This window comes from Cyclopterus lumpus, chromosome 22, assembly GCF_009769545.1.
Source record: "Cyclopterus lumpus isolate fCycLum1 chromosome 22, fCycLum1.pri, whole genome shotgun sequence".
Lineage (NCBI taxonomy): Eukaryota > Metazoa > Chordata > Actinopteri > Perciformes > Cyclopteridae > Cyclopterus > Cyclopterus lumpus.
Genome location: NC_046987.1, coordinates 14,902,637 through 14,924,969, shown reverse-complemented (window position 1 = coordinate 14,924,969; position 22,333 = coordinate 14,902,637). Strand labels below are relative to the sequence as shown.

Here is a 22,333-nt window from a genome sequence, read left to right as displayed (position 1 = left end):
GACCTGGTAGAAGTAAGGGTTGGGCTCGGATTCTCCCACCCCATTGAAGTCCTCCACGTTAATTAGCTGGAAGTCAAAGGTCAGACCAGGGTTGGGCACCTGGAACTCAGGCAGTTGCTGCACATGAGGCAGGTTGCCCAGCTGTTTGTAGCGCCAGTTGTACAGGTTACATAAGCTGTGGGACAAGAGGACGGACGCATAGTAAGTGACACTGTAACGTCCTGCCTGTGAGGACACAGTAAGAATCACTATGATAGGGCATGCTTTGTGAAATTGGTCTGCTATTGTGACCCACCTTGCACGAGCACGGCCCTGTGCATCCAGATCTATAGTGGGCACTCCCAGGCGCACAAATCTGGTAAAGAGAGACTGCTCCATGTTGGAGTACTTCTGGAAGGCCATATTCTTGATAACAGGGGGCAACTGGTGGTGGTCTCCAATCATGATCCAACGTTTCAGCCGGCTGTAGCCATCCTCTGGGTTCTGTAAAGAGGGGAAGATGGAGAAAAAACAAGTGGTAACTGTGTATACAACACCTAAATGAAATACATATAAAAATGTAAAAAATAAATATATTTTTACACAGTATCGGTAGAAAATTGTAGAAATTATAATCCAACAACTACTCCATGTTGTCCAACTTTATTACATGTTGTTCTGTCTAATGACTTGACAGAGAAAAACAGTACCAGAGGGCAGTGAAGCATGAAGGGCCTGTACAGTTTTTTTCTCGCTTGTCTACCTCATGCTGCCAGGTTTTGCTAATTAGATGTGGTTTATTTGGAGCTTGACCTCGGACAAATCTGATATACCAACCATTGCAGGTCAAGAGTTTATTTAATCACTGAAATCACTGATAAGAGTTGAATGATTGGATAATGAATGGGAAAGGAAGGGGGGGACTAAACGGTTTCTCTGTGACGTATATGTGGCAGAAGGTTTGCACTGTGACTCACTAAAGAAGGGCGATAAAGAGAGGAGATTTGGCGAGGTTGCTGGATGGCCTGATGTGCCTAATGGTCTCATCTGTAAACAGACATTAGCACTATTCTGGACAATTAGGCACAACTACCAAAGACAAGCACCATTACTGTGTTTGGAGCCCATCACTTAACAGAACAAGTCAGGTGGTAGAAAGCAGAATCCAGAGTGAAGGATTAACCAGGCTTGATGTCAGAACTTATGACAGTGCTTAGGCCAGGCAATGAATTTTCTGGCTGTAGTTTTTTTTCAAGTCTTAGTTAAAAGCGTGCTTTTTAAGACTTAGTTTGGACAGGGTTACCTGTAACAGCAGGGGGATGAAGGTCTCGATCTCCAGAATCTGAGCAGCTTCTTCCATCAGGATGTTGTCATACTAAAAAAGAGAATCAGCAATTTAAACCAAGTACTTAAATGAACTGCACTACATATAAGCGTAACCAGTTTTCTGTGTTCATGTTAACCAAGAAGAGCGTACCTTAAATCCCAGCTCCACCAGGTCATGACGTTTGAGTGCAGCATGTGTACAGGTCATGGCAATGATTTTGGCTTCCTTCACGAGCAGATATTTAGAGCGGTCCAGTCCACTTCTGAGCAACTCAAAGGCCCTAAACTCCTAAAAGATAGACGAGAGAGAAGATGAGGATCCGGAGTCAATCCCTGCGCACATACATGTTTGGGAACGCAAACAGCAAAAAACTGCAACCTCCTATTATACAAAAACTACTTGTATAATGAACACTGAGAGGAACTTGGTAACATTGAACTTAAATAGATGTGTATTTATCTATTGGGAATGAAGTTCAGTTTGGTTTCAGACCTTATGGGAAACTTAAATGGCATTCTGACAACATGATGGATGACTATTGTCAATGATGATGGGTAAGGTGATTATCTAGGGTGAAATAATCACACCTCAAAAAGAAAAAAGGCACCATTTAATATTCAGATACAACACCAATACATCTTTGTGTCTTCTGACAAAATGTAAAACTCGGCGCTCCAATAGCCTCTGCTTTTGATTCATACTCATATTAATAGCCCCAAATGACGATAACGTGATTAGCAACCTACTTCAACTCACTTTCATTAAACACATTGTTAACATAATCCCTCTGCTTTCCATTGTCATTTGAAAACACTGTCTCCTCTTTTCCCATAATGCAGTGTAACAAAGATCAGATAGGGCTGGGCTTGCTTTTCAATAACTGCAGCTTGAGGAGCACTTCAGCCCAGATTTTCTGATATGACTGGAAATGTGGGGACTGTTTTTTCACAACATCTGAATCAGTTCACTTGAGAGTGCAAATATCATGGCAGTATGAAAACCACGCTGCGTGCGGGCGTATGGGGGGGTGGGTGTAGCACAGAGGAGGAATATGGGTAAACAGACGTGCTATTTTCAGGTTGCCCCACTAGCTATGTAGGGGGTAGGGAAGGGAGAGGGGAAGAAGAAGATTCGGACAGCACTGGGGTATAAATATTTGATGCGCTACTATTTAAGCATTAATATTAAACCAATCAAAACATGTAATATTGATGAGATCTATTTTTAACCCCCATGGCTCCAGAGCGGTTGAAGGGTGAAATCGAGACGGTAAAGATTCACAGATACTGAGAAGAGGGGGAAAAGAGAAAAAAGTAAACAGCGGTAAAGATGTGGTGGGACTGCAGAGGAGGAAACAGGAGATGTCTATTCAGGAGGAGCCCAGGAGGCAGATTGTGTTGCTGTCTATCTGTCTGTCTAGCAATACATCCTTTGTATATTCATATGACAGCTCATTCCAAACTACTTTAACATTTGAAGAGTCAGACAGAGAAGCAAATTCAGCAGAATGTTGCTTTGTCTAACCTGCACCACAGACAGTTATACCTCTTAATGGGTGTACAGATTTCACTGCAGCATGGGTGAGGCTGAGGGAGGAGGGAGAGGTGCTGTGATGCAGTGATACAGAGACCAGCCAGATATATCAAGGTCACCACACGTATTGGGATATTACCTCCAGCCAATAACTTCTTTATTGCTTTTCAGAGACCTTCTTGCTGTTCCCATGAATCTGAAATGTTATTGTTACACCTATAGAATAACCTGATGGGCTGAGAAGGAATGATAACACATCCAGCTGTGTGTTTGTAAGTGTGAAAAAGAGTGACAGGGAGAGTAAAAAAGATAAGCAGTAATAGCCTTCATCACTTTGTTGAGCTGCTTATATTTTCAAAGGGTTCTGCAATTATATCTACAAATAAACAGTACACGTTCTGTCTTATATAATCATTCACTGTATCAACTAAATCAAAAGGGACAGGTGATGATTAAATCTTAAAGGAGATGCAGAAGTGACAAATAGGCTGCTCATAAGCTGACACATCCACAAAAACATTGTCTTACCACCACTGTTAATCTTCACTGTGCCGGCCAGGAAGACAGTTACTTGTGGATGGGTGATTGTGCAACACCTGGACAAAGCTGGCATATACGTTGGAGATAATGTGTGCTTCTCTGCATGTTATTTGTTGGTGTATGCATTTTAATATAACATACATTGAATTTAACAGTAATGACATGTGCACTACAAATACAATTGCCTTATTTACCTCCTTACATCCCAATGGGTGTTGTTCAGCAGTGAGGGAACTACTAGAGAGTGTGTGTGTGTGTGTGTGTGTGTGTGTGTGTGTGTGTGTGTGTGTGTGTGCGTGTGGGTGTCTTACCTCCAGCTGGGTAAAAATCTTCTTGATGTGGCGATAGCAGCCCTCTGCGATGTCCATGTCCTCTTCATATGACCGGCCCTTGAACACAGGCTGGGGAGCGTTGGAGAAGTACTTGTGGAAGGGAAAGTGTGCAGCCACAGCTTCCACCTCCACCGTCTTGCTCTGTTTAGGCCGGACTTTGCTCATATACTCTTCCCAGCGAGATATTACCTGTAGAGGCGATAGAGCAGACACACAGTACCCTCCGAATGTTAAGAAGCGGAGCCCAAGTTGTGAAATGTTTATTGTATGCTAGTGGTTCGTGCACATCTTTGGGGCTTGTATGAATTTGGATGCTTTGTTTTGGTGTGATCACACAAATTCAAACAGGCCTTCTGAATTAAGGCAAGATGTTTACCTGTAAGTGACCAAACGGTGGAGTGGATTGGTATGCATGACTGGTGTAATTTAAATTATACTGACAGAAAAACCATACCTGTTCAACCAAAGGACTGTCTGTGGCAGCACAGCACAGAACGATAACTAAACATGGGTTCTAATTAAGGGCTTGATATAGTCTCTACCTAAAGAAACTCACTAAGGTACTTTCTGTTATGCATGAGCCTTAACTTAGTTGATGCCCATCTGGGGTCGACCAGAATGCTGTATGAGCACACAATGGGTGTACTCTGCTCAGCCTTGTATTTCCTCTATAATTATTGGACCACAGCAGAAAACACATCAAACAGAAATGAACAAATGAGAACAGATAGCCTCACTTGTATACAGGTTCCCCTGCTGAGCACGTAATAAACCAGCTTCAACCAAACAGCGGGGTAACCTAGTTCTAGAAATACCCTCATGAAAAACAACATTAGGGATAATGCTAGAGGACTCAGCTTAATTGCATGTTAAGTATTTGCCGGTATGGACTATTAAGACCACCATCGAAACGTTAAGTATGTCTTCATGTGCGTATCATTTATCACTGACAGTAGTCTACTTATGGTCACAGATTCACTACTCTTAAAACTTCTTGACATTTACATCTCCATGTCCACATGGAGCTACACTGTTGGCCAGTTGTCAGAGCTAAAATAAATACAAGAACTCAGCTCGAATGAAGTGTGTGTTGCTGGTCTCCATGCAACATCACACTAATAGGTAACCACAGTGGTGTGTGGGGGGGAGACAACCGACAGATTTCTGGCATGGTGTAAAAATGGCAGCATGATCGTCATCAGACATGAACTCTGACACTAGAGCTTGAATAACAGCCATGGTAGCCAATTATTTGCTAGTGTTTGGATTCATCAAACAACTATCTGCAATAGGGTCAAGTTTGAGCTATGACCACCACTAAAACTATGTTACTGGCATCTTTACACTGCTTTACAGGTGTCCACTCACATTACAGGTGTGATGCGATACTTAAATACACTACTTTGTTTTTCGGAAAAAGGAAAGGTTGGATATTAAGTTGAGCTTCCCATAACACTGTAGATGACAGCTACATGCTGCACTGCTTTATGTAACAACTGTCTATTTTAGAACCCTTCTAAAAAAAATGTGAATGCAAGTAAGTTATTGTCTGCAGTGGCATTTCTCCTGAAGTCTGAGAGGACAATGATAATTAGGTGACAGCCATAAACGGCAAGGGTTGAGACTGTTTCTGGGTATTTGCAGTCTCGGCAAACTCTGAAGAATGGAAACATTAATAATGCCTGGGTTTGGCTGGCATTGATACGTCTGAGGAAAAGGACAGACAATGCAGAAATCCATTCAGCAAAGATATCTACTGTATCCCCTTAAACCTCTCTCTCAATATTAATATCCAAACACAAAATTCAAGAATGTTTAGAGGCTTAATGCTAGGACGGTTGACTGTATGCGAAAAACATCTTGAATTGTGTGTTATTTGTTTTGCTAAACCTGTATGCAATTATGAATGTTAAACGGTCAATTCACACATGTTTAGCTTAATCAAATATTATGCACAATACTAATTGCAAAATCTGAAGCATAGCCTCTGCAATATTAGTTGAACATGACATTATTCTAATTCTCTGCATGTTGCAGACACATTTACACACATACCTAGTTATAGGCTTACCTGATAGAGGTAGAAGTGTCCAGCAGTCTCACAGGTGTAAGATACATCACCCGGGACATCCAAGCTCTCCTGTAACCTCCCCACTTCTCTGAGGAGCTCAAGTCTTCTGGCGAGGACATAGTTTACTCGTCCATACCTGGAGACAAACAGCACAGCATAGTTAGTCAACAATGTAAACAGTAAACATTTTTCTAAAGGGAGAGACGGACAATTCATGTTTAAGGTTCAACCAGCTGTTTTAAAAAAAATATTAGAATCAAATGCATAATCAGATCATGGTGTTCGTCTGAGAACATAGTTTAAAAAGGGTAAAATATGTCAAATATATTGTAAATATGACCCATTGGAGTATAGAAGTATAAAGTGAGCAATGCCTATCCTTGAATGTAAACACGGTTGGTTTAGGTTCAATCATGCATCCTATTGCGCATCTTAAACAATACTGCTTAAGAGCAACTATCAGGTGGCAACTAGACAAGCAGAATGCACAGGAAGTGGGAGGGGTCACAGGGTAACACTAGAGGTGAACTCTATTTTTAGACCCTCTGCAAAGATCCTCAGTCAGCAGATGACTCAAAGACAGTCACAGTGGTCTCCTTGTTTCACTGGAATAAAATTAAATAAAAATGGGGAGTGACCTTGCTTCCCAGGAGGACGGACCTGTAATGAATTCAGCTACTGAGACATACAATCCAGTAAAGATACACAGGTGTGAATAACAGCATTTGTCTCCCGGATTGTGTACAACTTGGATTTACCTATACAAAAACCAAAATGATACTACAATATCATTAAAACAGCACGACATTCATCATTCATGAAATGCAGGGAGGCATTGTTAATTGATGGTGCTGTAGCTTTCCCTTTGTTCGGCATTCGGGGGAGCACTGCCTTCCATTTTGTCATCTCATATACAGTGTTAATTAAAACTCTGTGGCTCTCTCCCCTCGCTGGTGTCAGTGGGGTGGAAGGAGTGTGGAGTCTGCATGTTGTTATGAGGCAGCCAGGCAGGCGGAAACATATTAAATGCTGCAAGCTAAAGCTCTTTTATGTCCATGTTGCTGCATAATTTAAGAATGTAACAGACTGCTTCAATGTGCAGACACCAGTTCCCATACAATGTTATTCATACACTTATAGTGAGCAGCAGTCATACACAGAGTATAAATGATCGACATTCATCTCCCCTCCCTTCCGGAGCTATAGGGTGCAATTTGCTCAGTGCCACAGATGGATACGGTGTCAATTAATAAAGTAAGCTATAAGGAAACTTTAATTAGTAACAGGATAATAACTTCATTAGTAATCTTTAACACTGCACTATTTATATCAAGGAACTGGCTAAAAAGCTTTGCTAGCAAAAATAAATAAAAAGGTTCTGGCTGATTCATCTACTCTTGGTGTTAAATATTGCAGCAGTCATGTAGAACTGGAAATGTTTTGGGTATCTTGAGATCATTTTGTTTTCACAAGTCTGTCATAAGTGCACTGCCCTCAAACTTTCCCCATATAACTGTGTCTCAGTAGTAAGGACTGAGTCACTATCCTTCAAGGCATTAAGCGCACGCACACACGCACACAGTGGAGTTTACACAAAGATGTGGATAAGCTGGGAATTACTGGGGCTTCCTTAACAGCACTCTAGTGTTTATTGTCTGAAGGCCATTTGTTCTGGGCTCTGCCACCTGTACTATATGAAAAATAGCAGCAAAGCATTAAAGTGTGTTAATGTATCCATTAGGGTGGAGACGAAGAACACTCTTATACAACTAGAGTTAAAACCCAAAGCGACTGGAATGAGTTGCAAAAGCTAAAACTCCACACCCTCACCCTCCTTCACTAAGTCATTACAAACGATCGTCTCTGATAAATGCAACTTCTTCTGAATTAGCTTCTCCAGAAACAGTGTTTTGATCTTTATGCATTGTACATATTGTGATGTTGTAATTTCTGTATGAGATTGTTTGAGATGTATCTACGTTTTATTTGGTTTTAACAACGTGCCTACTGTTAGGTCATTATTGTTAATGAGAACTGTTCTCAATTGACTTTAATTAAATAAAAGTAAAATAAATAACAGACAACCATGTGTTGATTTTATTAAATCCCAGTCAGATGATGTCACCCACCACACATTTAAGAGGGCTCCTTCCTGAGCTAAATAAACATTCTAAAAAGGTATTAAGACCTCAAAAAAAATGTATTTATACATGCAATTACGTTTTTATTTGTGTATTTATTTATTTGATTATTCAGTCTTTTGTTGTTTTTGTTTACTGCCAAATTGTATCAGTTTATCCTCGGCTGTGTTTTGAAAACATTTAGTTATGTATGACGATTAGCCAGACCTGGGAAAAACCTTTCTAAAATCATGATCATGGTAAATCTATCAATGTCTCTCTACTACAAATGGGTCAGAGATCAGTTCTTGTGGTCCAGAGTAGTAATCAGAGGGTTAATCAGACAGGAATTGACTCTGAGTGCAGGGCTGGAGGGAGAGGTCCCTTACACGGGTGGAGAGGCCGGAGAGGCCAACAATAGCTAATGAAGATAACCCAGTGCCATGGCCAAGCATACGAGAATATCGAGTAACAATGTCACTTTGTTGGCTCAGACTAATTATGCTTGCGAGCAGCTGGGCTGCTTGTGTACATGCGTGAGTATATGTTTTGGTAAAACATTAAGGGTTGCCACTGTGTGACATATATGCAGTCTGTAACCATTTGTTAAATGTACTTCCACACATGTGTGAAACGTGTGAATTCACAATTTTTACATTTCGGTTTATTTAGGTGCATCTATCTGTGTGTGTTCTCTCTCCACTTGTCCTCACCTGCTGAAGTCCTTCTCAGTCTCCAGCTCCTCTTCTCCGTGGCCCAGACGCAAGAGGTGGCGCTCGTCGATGTCCAGAGCCATGATCTTTTCAAACAGCTGGTTCAAAGCCTGGTGTGGAATGAATCATTGAATTGAGTAAACATGATCAGACATGGAAAGTCCTTTCTTTGACATGCGTGTGTATTTTCTCATCCATCAACAGCACTTTCACATATAACCCTGTTTTAACCTTCTGTCTCTTCTCTATAGATTTGTTTCAATTCAAGATCATTTATTATCATGATGCAATACAAGGATGGTCAACAATATGCAGCTGTAGCCCATTTGCAACACAATAAAAACATAAAACAAAAACTGTAGAGCATTCCTGTAGTTTAATTTTATTTGCATCATAAGGAATGTATACAGCAACAACATAAATCTTCATGCAGTGCTGCAGTGAAGTATTTATCATGCTATAAAACAAGTGTTTATTATTGTATAAGGAGTATAAATGGAAGGGGGAGTAAGGTTTTCATCGTTATATCCAGCTATGCTTCATGTGACCAAAATTAATTTTTGCAAGCTTCCACTGGTAGAAAACAGTGGAAGATTACTTAATGATTAAATACTAAGGGGAAAAGACCGTAACACGAGGGAGCTTGAAAATAATTTGTTTTGCTTTATAGTTTGCATACAACTATCGCCTGATTAATGGGCAGTTATGAGTACGAGCTTTAAATTCTCCAGACAGCTTAACAGTTTTTTGAACAGGGTGTTGTGAAACTTTTTAGACATCGGGGATGTGCCGAGTCGGTTTGGGTGTGTGCTGTGCGTTCGGTGGGTTAACCTGGTTTGAGTGTGTGACGATGAGGGTCCTCTGCTCAGGAAAGTTGTGATAGAGATTTGAGATGATCTGAACAGCAACATCCGTCTTTCCGGTACCTGGTGGTCCAACAACCTGGTGACACAATGGGAAGTTAAGAAGGAATGTTACAAAACTGTAATGGAAAGTAGCAGAACATAAAATAAAATAAGCACAACCAGATGTCAGTGCCAAAACGCTTGCCATGGAGACACCCTATTGGATGTGATAGCTAGGCTATGGGCATGTCAGATCAGGCTGGTGCCCCATCGATAGTCGTGCTCAGATATACAATGTAACAAGACTGTGGTGTTGCCTAATTTGCCGAATCCCATTGACTGCACAGATGAGCAAAAACAAGTCTTCTTTTCGTACTTGTCATCTCAATGCTAGTTGCACCTCATCTCTCTATATAGGTTACCATACTAATGAGCTTCATATTTACTTATAGCATGTCATTAACAAAAATAAATATTCATGAAACTGGCTGGTTTTAGTATGGGTTTCTCAGGTGAGTAATTTCTGTAAAAGTAGTAAGCACAATTAGATATCCCTGCATACATCAGAAGATAATCAGCTCCTTGGTTCCCCAACATGAAAGTCAAGCAGACCGGATTGTTGTAGAGTGTGTGTGTGTGTGTGTGTGTGTGTGTGTGTGTGTGTGTGTGTGTGTGTGTGTGTGTGTGTGGGCGTGCTTGTTAGTTAGGGCTGTTAACGAACAACATATGCCAAGAAGGAAAGTTTTTAAGGTTGAAGAGTGGAGCAGAGAAAGGCATGCATTTGGAGATGTTTTACAACTCTGCGGTTAGCCTACATGCCATATCTACCTTGGCTGGCTGTACAAAAAAAATGACTCAGACACTGCTGCCAGTTTCCAATCACCATCATCAGAATAGCACTTTTGTCAACAGTGTATATTACACTTCTCTTCAGAGAACAGCAGCAGGCTGGAATGACAGAGCTGTGATTGTGTGTATGAACTGAGTGTAGCCATTGCTGTAAAATGTGTCCTCATGTCATGTGTGGTTGACTATTTCATTGGCAATGCCAAAATTACAGAGAGGGTTTCAGGGAAATGTGTCATCCCTATGTCCATCACTCATGTAGAGACATGAGTGATGGACATAATAAGGACACCATACAACAGAATATTTTGTGGTGAGGAAAATCCATAGTGTACATCACTAAGATTAATGGTTGCACATTTTTGGCTTTATATAAGTGAGCGGAAACAGTGTGTATCTGCAGTATCAGCACTCACTGGACTGGCTAGAGGCTTTGCCCAAACAGCATCTCATTACTGGATATGCATGATAATTGTATGGGGATTATAATTACGTCCAATACTATAAACTTTCCCCTTTTCCTTATAGAATACATTTCTGCCAAATTTGAGGAAATTTTCTCCAGGTGTTCCGGAGATATCACGTTCACGAGAATGGACACCTGAAAACATAACCAGTAACGGCTGATTTCAATACTGCGATTAATCTTCAAAAGGAAAAATAGATCGGTTCACTAAACAAGTAGTCCATGAAAGCCAGATATCCATGATTAATACTTCTACTCGTGATTTGTTGGCATCTGTCAAATAGATTGTTTAGATCTTGCAGATTTGCTTACATTCAGCCTTAAAACTTATGTTTTATAAATAAACACAAAAAACAAGTCCTTACCATAGTGAGTCCTGGCTGCATCCCGGCTCGAATGGCTTCAATCTGAGTTGGAGTGAACTGAATTGTATTCCTGTAAGACATATACAATTCAGATATTAATAAATCAAGCAATTAGTCTGCGATAGTGAACAGCCTTGACAGCATAAACACATTTGTGTTCAAATGTTTTTTATATTTTATATTTATATATTTTATATTTTTATATTTTTAAAGAGATGCTTATTGCTGAAGGTTTTTGTGTTGTTTTTGAGACCATCTTTAAAGATTGTTAAATCAGGGCTTCCCCATGGACATGTTACTGCTATCCAGATTTAAATATCAAAGTGCAAACTGGAAATGCTGAAACACCACCAGATGAATCTTTAATATTTCATGAAGGGTAATTATTTTATGTTGTTATAATTAGTACAGGAATATTAAAGCCTTTTCTGTTAACCTTTAATTGCATAAACAATTCCATCCAAATCATCGTGGAGAAAAGTATGGTCAGGGCCATACTAGAGTCGGTTACATATTATTAATACGCCTCTGTGTTGTTTTATACTGGAAACATGTTTTGGATAGAGGTTAAAAATGTAAAGTATGCTCAGTCCACTGACCTAAGAGAGAAGTGAAGGTTTAAGCAAACACTGAACAACTCGTCGACCCCTAATCTTATTAAAATGTGAACGGGAAGGCCTGAGTATTGTCTGTGACCTCTCACCGTTTGGGCTGGTTGTAGGGATATGGCCCACGGTTGAGGGTGACATAGGGCTCAACGATCAAGGACTTGTCTTCCTCTTTGGGTTCCACTTCTTCATCCGCCTTTCGCTTCTTCCCTTTGTCTGTTTTGTTTGAGATGGGAAACTTGATTCTGGTGAAGCAAAAAGGAAGAATATGGATTAATAAAATATGTATAACAATTGTATCCAGTAAGCAAATTATACCACCGCAAGTAAATAAAATATTAATGTTGATACGTTTACTTTGATCATGGTGAAAAAAAAAACCTTATTATCATTTGATTATTGGATCTTTGACTTTCACCTGAAAGGGAAGACTTGCAGGTCAGGGTTCTCCTCTGTGACCTGTATGGTGTAACCCGGGAAACACGAGCGCAAGTGGTCCAGGGACAGAAAGGTGTCATTGAAGTCCAATGTGGAGATCTGATTCGGCATTTTGGAGTAGTGGGCACTGCCTGGGTCACCATAGCCGAGGATGATGTCGTGAAGCCAGTCTGGGACAACACACTCTGTGTTCATCAAGTTTCTGATGGTCTCTAAGACGGCCTAAAAGAGAGACAGAGAAATGTGGGCAATGAGGAACGTCAGACAAGAGACAACCATCCCTCAAGAGGAGGTTTAGCTGGATAAGAATAGCTTTGTGGTGGGCTGATGGGACAGCAGGTAATTTGTATGTCTGTCAATTATATTTTAATGAACTGCAAACTGTCTAATACCCTGAGCATCAAACATTGGGGAAGGGAACGTGTTTTCTTTTATCTATGGCACACATCACAGATGGAGAAGAATGTTTCTTGAATACCCATTAGTTCCTGCTCTTTTCAAATTCATAAAAAAGGAAACACTTCAAAATCATCTGTCATTGCTCTGGCTGTGAAAGACAGAAATGGGTGTGCGGAATTAGAAATAGCAGATTTGACAAAGCCGTAATGAGAAGCTCTCGACTAAAAAAAAAAAACTAAAAAAAACCATTGTACGTGATTAACATTCTGAATAAAAAGTTTACCAAAATGGAGCACAACAAATTAAACAAAAGTTTTAAACAATTGCACGGATAACTTTACTATGACCTAAAAAAACATTAACATCTTAGAATATATCATCATCATAAATTCACCTTCTTTAACAGAAGGGTTCGGCTGCGTTCACCTGTATTTTATACTAACAAAACATGGTTATGTCTTCCTATAGAAAGCAAGCTTATATACTGTACAATGTTGTCTGGCTGCCACAGGGGGATTCATAAAGGTGAGAAAGAAGTGGGGGTAAACATCAAATGAATATGCAGTGAGGTGTGTCCCTCAAGAATCACCGGGAGGGCCTTGAGTGGATGGTAATCTTAGAGTTGCCCTGGACACAACCTTCCAGCTGCAATACCCAAAGGGAGTATTATATGTGAAATACATCACTCTGGGGAGGGGGAGTTGGTAAGACTAGAGCTCAAGGTCTGAAGATAAAGAACTCAAAGAATGAGGGCTGATCTCTGTGCTTCAGCATATACTCCAAACCTTGAAATTGTTCTCCTTGGGTTTGCGTCTCATGATGATGTTGAAAGTCTCATACGGGTCTTCAGTAGCACTCTGAATGCTGCTGGTCATGTCCTGTTGATACTGATTCGGGTCCAGCCACACACGAAATGTTCTGGCATCTCCTCTCAGCTTAGGCTTTGGGTCAGGTCCTAGACCAGAGTGGTTGGGGAGAATACTTGTTACAGCAACAGGGTAACGATAACCTTTAGAGATGAATAATACATCTAAATTTGTATGGAAATCACTCTCACGAAGTGTGATTAAATCTAAAGAAATTAATGTATGCCAGTACTTCAAAACCCAAAATGAACAGAAAATGGCAGGGCAAAGCTTCTGAAGGACAAATTAAATATTAAAACTGAATCTAATGAGCTATTTCTAAAACCATGATTTCAATAACAATTTCCATCCTATCCTTCCACCAAAAAATAAAACTCTTGAAAAAGGAGTTCAACCCGGCCTGCCTTGCCGCGTCCATCTACTACTCTGGACTCCTCAGGAACAGGAATTACATAGCTGCTTGACTGACAGGTCACCGGCTTTAGGCTTACTCCCATAGGGAGCCTGTGTGGTGCAGCATGTGCAGCTTTCACAGATGTCTAAATAGATTATTGTATGGAGCTGCTGGGCACAGAGCAGGAGAGTGAAACAATCCTGTTGGCCTCTGTGTGTGTGTGTGTGTGTGTGTGTGTGTGTGTGTGTGTCCGTTCACGTGTACGCCTTTCAGCGTGCACATGTGCAGAGCTATGTGGGGATCATCAAATCCCCCTTACTAAAATGAGTCTGGTGAGGGCTTAAGAGCAGAAGCTACACCCTTAACACCATAGGATAACAATGCTGGGCCAAGGTGTGTGAGGATTGTATTAAACTGTCAGTTATGTGGTGGGATTAAATTAATACACAATTAGATTTAAACAAAGATGCATCTCATTTGTTTATTTAACTTGGACAGAATTTGTATGTTTGTAACGTCATAATTGACACAAATATTTCGTATTTAAGCTGGAATCCCGCTTTTTGAGTCAATTATCAGTGTCCCACAAACCACCTCTCAGTTTACATCTTACCTTCACCAAGAGGCCAGTGATTTATGTCTCACCCAGCTACCTAGAGTACTACTTAGCCCTGCTGGGGATCTGAAAGTTTAACCAAGCCGACACTGGCAGGTCATGTTCCCTGGCAGCATGTCTATTTAGAAAGCCCTGCCCTCTGCATATTTAATCCAAACAGATGAGAAGGGATAGGGTAACGGGTGCTTCAGTGCATGGACACATGTTCCCACAGGGGAAAAGGCATACACTTAGAATAGCAGGACTGCAGGCTAGCTTAGGTAAACCAACCACTCAGAGAGACTGCTTTGGGCTGTGGGGAGGAACACAACACAATAAACAGAAGAGATCATGTTACTGTATAAACATAAGACCAGGGATTTGAATTTGATCTATGGGGATTCCTCCTGTGTGGACACACACACATACACACAAACCAGAATCTCTGAGTCTCATTTTTGATGACTGCAAATGTTCAAGCTTTTATTTGCAAAATATGGTAGCTTACAGATATAATTTCTGCTGGAACGCATTGTTGCCGGCTATACCCTGTTTCAAAGATAGAGGCAAGTGTTTCCTATATGATACATTACTGAATTCTGCAGAACAAGCATGCTCAGTGTTATCTTACAGAAGCACATCTATCTAGATATAGCCAATGCAGCTCTGCAGTTAAATCTAATAAAAAAAGCAGGGGTCAGGGCCCAAAGCTCTCAGGTGTTGTTGCCGAACTTAATGGCAAGTTAATGTGAACAGGTCAGGTCTCACTGGGACGGTCACCATGACAACACCTGTCTGACCCTCTACCAAGGTACTGTCGATAGGGATATAGAAGGTCTGATGTCGGATGGATTTCATGCATTACGTGTGTGTGTGTACATGCAGGCAGGTGCAGATATGAGCATACCTTCTTCAATGACGCGCCCCTTGTCATCCAGCATACCCTGCACCTCGCAGCCTCTCACGTACACCAAGCCAGTCTGCTCCACGAAGGGTTGGCGCCGGTCGAAGCGTGTGCCGTAGGGCATGTTGGCCCGCACCGTGATCAGAAAGCAAACGTCATGCTTCCTCAGCCCTATAGGGAAAGAAGATGGAGAGAGGAGTTAGAGAGAGAAAGAAAGAAAGAAAGGGAAAAGAGACACGTAAGGAAGGAGAGGAAGAGGACACAGGGAGAAAGAAGTAATGGTGTAGTGAGACAGACTAGTAGTGTGGGGGAGTTTGGAGAATCCACCTTGTCAGCAATCGCCTAATCTTTAAAACATGAAGCTCTAATTATACGATGGGGGAAGAGCGAGTGGATAGAAGGAAGTAATACTTCACTCCTCCACTGAATTACAATACAGAAAGTAAAATCATAACAAAGTGCATCAAGAAAGTGAAGGCATCAATTTGGGATATACTTTCTTTTTTTTTTATCTAGTGATCACTTACATCTACAGCATTGACCCACTGAAAGCACACATCTATTCTCCATATGAATTAGTGTAATACACCATTATTGTGTATACATATCCTATAACAGTCTCTGTAAAGATATAGTAGTCAGCTTTATTGTACGTTCTATGTTCTCAGTGAATCACTGTCTTTCAAGGCTGACAAGCTCCTGTTAACATTATCTACAGTGCCCTTATTGGCCACACAGAGAGATGAAGATAAAAACCATCAGAAAATAAAACAAAGAGGCTCAGTGGTAGAGGCTACGCAGACATAACATGCCTTTAGAGGCATGAGGTAGCGAAGGGTCATGAGTCAAGGCCCAGTGGGATAGAATAGAGTGAGAGGTGAGCGATGCCTTTATAGAGGTTATAAACTGCTGACTAGAACTGCTAGAAGACACAAGAGAAAAAAAGAGGAAAGGAAAAGGTGTAGCAAGGGGAAATGAAAGAGGAGAGTAATGATCTGTAATAGTCATAAGGTATACGAGGATGAATCATTTTTTATTTAATTTCCACCTGCCATTAAAAATGGTGGGATAGCTAGATTGGCATAAGCAATATGAATGGTGGAAAGACAAATATTAAAAGTGACTAAAACCTATCAAAGATAAATAAAATAATTTACCAGCGATGGCGAGACAAAACACAAAACAGACTAATACCTTCCCACTCGTGCTTGATATGATCTTGTACATTGAGGTTAACAGTGACATCAGCTCGCACACGGGCAGGCCAGCTCTCCCCAATATTGGGCTTGGCAACCTCCACGATAGAGAAAGAGGTGATCGTCTGAGCCATCCTGGCCCAGCCCCCAAACACCACTCCGCCGTACTCTGACTGCCTGCATAGAGGGACAGACGCAACAAGAAGTTAGACAAGTGCTCTGGGCTGTTGTCAAGATTTAAATCAGTTGGATTTAGGGCAGCGCATGGCACCACTGCTTACTTATTTACTTTTGCAGGAACAACAAACAAGTATCTACATCAGTTGACATAATGGGATCACGTAGTATGTTAAGCAATGGGGAGCCAGATATGGTGTCCCAAATGTCACAGTCTTTTAATAAACTATTATCAATGTGCTATGCCACCTTGTGAGAGGTAGACAGACGATAAGAATCTAAAAAGACAAAGTGTGCTGTAGTGGATTTAATGGTAGAAATTAGTTCTACCATTAGATGCTAATCAGTGTGTGAGAATACTATTCAAAATCAGAACTGAAAATGTGAGTATGGCATAAAAACATCTTTAAATCTTTGCTTTTATAAAATGTGTTGGATTCAAAAATGTGTAACAAAATGACAATAGAATCTGGATAACATTTCTCACCATGGTTTCATACGCCACACCACATCCTCTATGTCCTGTCTGATCTCATAGGTGGACTCGAGACGAAAGAGGTTAAAGTTCCTCAACAGGTAGTCGTGAAGGGTCAGGAACTGGAGATTCAGCTTAGGTAGTGCTAGGCAGCCTGAAAAGACAGATGAACAGACAGAGACAAGCAGAGTGAACAATAATCCAAATGTGTGTGTGATTACAACTAAAGAGGATTCCCGAGAGAGGTGCCAGTTCACTGCCAGATGAGTGCCCTTGGGATAAGAGATACCACAAGGTGTTGGTGTATAAGGCCCTGACTGGTCAATGAAATTAGGACGTGTGCCTATAGCGCACATTAACTCACACATACAAACAACAACTCACAATTCATACATGCAACACCCACCTTCGCCAGAGTAGTACTCCGTTGGGACAATGTTCTCATCCCAGATTATCTTCTCTGTTGGATAAAGAGGCATCTGGTTAAGTTGCTCAATCTGAGAGATTCTGCGCTCATGACGGGACACCTGTTTGTGCATGTGCCAAATAGAGAGAGAGAGAGAGAGAGAGAGAGAGAGAGAATGACAAACAGAGAAATTGGGTTAATAAAGAAGTGGTTATTTGCCTCTTTGGCTCAAATGTTTAGGGTGTTTATCGTCTCGCTTACTAGAAGACAGACCAGAAAATAAAATAAAAAAACATGTCCACCAAACCAGATCACTCATCAAATCTTACCCATCATACCCACGGTAAAGATCTGACTTAAATGAATGATTTATTGAAGAAGAAAAAAGGCAGCAAATTCTCTAATTTGGGAAGCTGAAACTGAAAATAGGTAATTTATTCAATACTCAAATTAGCTTCCGCTTAAATTTACTGTTGATCAACTAATAGTGATTTAACAAATCGTTTAACCTCCAGCACCAGTCCTACTAAAGTTTTGTGTTTGCATTTTTCTATTGTAGTGCTACTCATCATAATTACATTAATTACATTAATTATTTACTCAAGGGTAGTGATGTTTCTTTGAGAATACCAACCAACTCATCTGTTCCACCAGAAGAAGCAAACAGCCTAAAGATTGGCTCTGGTGTAACAGCAGAGAATGGGTTCTCGTACCTAAACATATTCATGAATATGTTCTCTGCAGAAAGTGTGAATATGTTGCAGATTTCTAGTCCTGGGGCCATTTCCTCTTAAATCCACTCGGTCAGAGATGTTGGTTGCTGGGGGCAACCTCAGGCGCAAACAAATGAGTCCCCTGACAATGTCTCCTGCATCAATCTAATCAGATAATTATGAAAAGGCTCTTCTCCGTCACTTCTCGGAGAGGACCTGGGGAGGGTCTGAGTGGGTAATTAGGAATAACCGCAGGGACAGCCTTGAAACACCCATTCTGATGAAATGGTCTACAGCATGGGAGACTAGCGGGACAAGGGACCAGTAGTTTCCCGGAGGGGTTTTTAAAATGAAAATTGGGAGAGCAAGGGACGAGGAACCAGAAAGCACAATCAAACTAGCTTCAGCCTTTCAAGAGATAATTAAAAAGTAAAGAAAAAAAATGACTCTCAATCTCATCAGCAGTCTTTAATTTACCCCACGTCTAACAAAATGCCCACATAAATCAGTAATTGGATTAGAAGGCAAATTCAAGAGGGACGAGCTGTGAGGAGGGGATACTATATGTATTCCAAGGTCAAGATTAATAACTTTAAAAAGAGAAACACAAAACCTATTATGCCGTAGCGCTGACTGGCCAGTTATTGTTCTGGAAAACAACTGTTCACTAACATTGTTTGTGGAGGTGCAGCAATACCAATTATGCCTCTTTTATATTGCCAGTTGACAAAAACATAGTGCCTGAAGTATTGCTTTATTCCCTCATACAACTACACCATTTCCATATAAGCTCTCACGTATCACAGGTACCTGTCTCCGTTAAAATCCAAGATTATAATGTATCAGATGTAATTATCTTCCATTGTGTGAAAGACACTTTACATGGTATTTACTTTCTAATTCAAGAAATTAAATACCGCCCCCCCCCCCCCCCCCCCCCCCCCAAAGAAAAGCTGCCACCAAGACTTTGAAAACTCGAATACCCTCACGGGCCATTTAATGAAAACAAGACTGCACTTACCAGCAGCTCAAGGAGAACTTCCTTGTCTTTGGTGGTGTCTTGCCCTTCAGGCAGCTCCGGCAGCAAACACAGATACGAGGCCACCTGGTGGAGCGTATTGGGACTACGGAGAAAGAGGAGATAGACAAGAGGTTAGTCAGCTAGAAAGGTTGCGTTTGGAAATTTAGCCAACACTCGTGTCCAGGGGATGGAGATTGAGACGCGGACTGACGATGTTTCATTGCTTCAGCACATCATATTCACAAAAAGGAAAAAGAAAGTGTACGTTCAGCCTCTCTTTCCTGCCTCCGAAAAAAGCTATTTCAAAGAACGATGCCAACACCACTATATGTGTGAAGATACACAGCCGTATCAAATTATTTGTGCTTGTTAGCACTACTGCACAAAGCAGTTCTTCGTTTGCTTTGACTCATTTCTGCTCTGTCAGCATGTGTGTGTTAAGGGGTCGGGGGGCGCACTGATTCGAGAGGATTATGAAAATCAAAGCCCATCTCCGTCTCGGAAAGCTGAGGCATGGCTCTCTACATACAGACCTGTTTTAATCAGGCTGACACACTGTGACACGGGCGGGGTCTGGTACACAACGAAGGACAGGGCCTGGACACATCGTGACAGCCCCGGACAGCCACACGTGGCACTGACCGATTGTATCCGTGGATGTGCATGCATTCTGCTGCTTGTGTTGTCGCGCTTGGGCAGTGGGGCGGCAATTCTGCCAATGTTGCAGTTTGGTGGCCCAGTAGCTGACCTGGCATAGGTCATGTGGACACTACTTGCCTTGGCAAAAATAACAGCAGCACAACAACTTCAGAGTAATGGAGATGACTGGTCCAGGTCATGACGGACAGCTGAGCTGATGGCAGGGTAAGGTAAGGATGAGGCCATAATGGAAACTAGTCTTCAGTTACTTTACTCTTTAGCCTGAAGGCTGTCTTGACCCTTGCTTAGATTTTTGATAAACCACAGACACTTTATTAAGATTATGTGTTAGCACCTTAGCAATGAGAAAGACATAACCTGGTCAGATATGGGCACTTTTCATACAGCTTGATACTTTTGTGTACACACAACCAGGACATAAGACAACAACACAAGCCCGACCAACAACAACTATGACAAATGTCTTTCATGAATGAATCTGTTGAAAATGAAGGTGGTTAATCTTTTCACCAGATATTTTCTTTTCTTTTCACATAATATCCTCAGAATATGAAATAAATGGGTGGAATTGATGAAATCTCAACTCCAACAACCGGCCCACACTGAAGAACTAATCCACAGAACTAATTACACCCATTATTTTGGCACTTTCACATGTGATGACTCCCTTTCACAAAGTGTCAAAGTGATGCATACCCTTTGATCATGGAGTCAATTAATTTTTTGGCCTGAAATGACACACACAAACTTACACGTTTTATGTAACTGAAAGAAAGTGTGTGAAAATAAATGTGTGTGTGTGTGTATGTGTGGGCAGACTAAGCAATAATGCTGCGTTTGTGTGTTTGGGGGACTTAGCGGATAAATTCAGAGCGGCGGGTGACTGGGAGCTTAGCCTGTGGGTAGCGCAGCTGGAATAAACTGGCATTAGCATGAGTTGTTTGGATGAAAAGTGCCTCGTTAAATCTGATCGGCATATTTGGAGTTACCCAGGAGCTGCTTTGGTGACAGTTGTGGAGCAGCGAACAATGCCGTTACAGCTACATTCAAAAACCCTAATTCTGGGAAAAGGAGCAGCGCTTCGACAAATACATGAAATGGTTCAGCTCAAGTCTTTACCTGATTCAGCTGAGCTCGGCTCATAACCCTCCGCCTGACTCAAAGAAACTTAGTTTGGGATTTAAGAATGTATAATCCACTACAGAAGTTAAAAAGAGGTGACGGGTATACAACCATCACAGGGTTGACGTCACATACTAGACAAACATAAGTAATCAGTCACTCCCTTGAGCCAAAACATTGGTGGTTTAAAGACAGTTTCAAAACGGGAGTCATTCATTTAGAATTTTAATTGTGATATCAAAATACCAAGATAGTAATTACAAATGACCAATGAATCAATTGCTTTTCACTCCCCCTCACGCATGTTAAAAAACCCAGACAGGTCAGTTCAAAGTGAGGGTGCTTTTTAGCTCTTTGGCAAGCTAATGTGATCTGACAAACACAGCTGTTCAGAGAGTTCATTCTCAAGCCACTGCAAATCAATTTAATTAATGAGGCGTGTCTCTCTCTCTCTGGCTGGTACCAGCTGCCTGTTCAAGGGCTCACTAGCCATTTAGCAGGGTAGTCGGGCAGCAACGGTGCTGATGATGCTATTCTGCAACATAGGACCAAAATAGGAAGTCTGCATGTGTGCTTAACTCAGGCTTGTTTGTTTCGGTGATCAGAAGAACCTCAAATTAAAGGACAGATCTGTAAATTATCTGCTGGTGAATTGCTGTAGGGTTTGTTTGTGTGCAACTCTTTGCCACCGGCAGCGCTTAAAGAAATTATGATGTCCTTTCTTAAGGACATTATACAGTAAGTACTTATGGATGAGGCGGAATTGTAAAAACAGAACATCAGTTGCACAATGCTCCAGTGCAACTGATTTTTTGCATTAGCAGTTCACTGTAATTGTACTCAGTCCAATCGTGCACACCCTTCCGCCCCGTCCCTCCATCTGTGCACCGAAAAGCTGCAAGGGCACTTGTTGGTTTCATGATTCATTCCGGATGTTTTGATTTACCTGAGATGCCCAAAGTGTTTGGTCAAGGATTCCCGAGTGTCTACTGCTGCTACGTTGGACAGAGCAAAGTCCTGCAACTCTGGAAAATGAGCAAACGCTGCCCTCTGAAAGACAGAAAACACACAGCAAAGCACTCAGACTGATGTCCAAATACAAAGCAGTTCACTACTATACAAAACATACATTACTCATTATTAGATACACCACATTGCCTTGACCAAAAGACAAACAACTCAACAATTATTATGGAAAAAATAAGAAAAATAGCCCAGCATG

The 22,333-nt window shown here is 41.2% G+C and overlaps 1 protein-coding gene across 2 annotated transcripts in view; it reads right to left on the bottom strand.

The window, feature by feature from the left end:
- Window positions 1-22,333, bottom strand: part of aqr (aquarius intron-binding spliceosomal factor) — a 44,563-nt gene that overhangs the window by 14,879 nt on the left and 7,351 nt on the right. For both annotated transcript variants that reach the window (XM_034563179.1, XM_034563180.1), the window contains exons 14-31: window positions 22,058-22,161; window positions 19,330-19,432; window positions 17,596-17,716; window positions 17,202-17,343; window positions 16,536-16,714; window positions 15,345-15,512; window positions 13,368-13,537; window positions 12,164-12,405; window positions 11,841-11,990; window positions 11,138-11,207; window positions 9,447-9,557; window positions 8,616-8,725; window positions 5,783-5,918; window positions 3,691-3,900; window positions 1,457-1,594; window positions 1,283-1,354; window positions 296-483; window positions 4-175 (exon numbers count right to left, since the gene is read on the bottom strand). In XM_034563179.1, coding sequence (XP_034419070.1) covers window positions 4-175; window positions 296-483; window positions 1,283-1,354; window positions 1,457-1,594; window positions 3,691-3,900; window positions 5,783-5,918; window positions 8,616-8,725; window positions 9,447-9,557; window positions 11,138-11,207; window positions 11,841-11,990; window positions 12,164-12,405; window positions 13,368-13,537; window positions 15,345-15,512; window positions 16,536-16,714; window positions 17,202-17,343; window positions 17,596-17,716; window positions 19,330-19,432; window positions 22,058-22,161 — 2,586 coding nt within the window. The remainder of the gene's footprint in view (window positions 1-3; window positions 176-295; window positions 484-1,282; window positions 1,355-1,456; window positions 1,595-3,690; window positions 3,901-5,782; window positions 5,919-8,615; window positions 8,726-9,446; window positions 9,558-11,137; window positions 11,208-11,840; window positions 11,991-12,163; window positions 12,406-13,367; window positions 13,538-15,344; window positions 15,513-16,535; window positions 16,715-17,201; window positions 17,344-17,595; window positions 17,717-19,329; window positions 19,433-22,057; window positions 22,162-22,333) is intronic.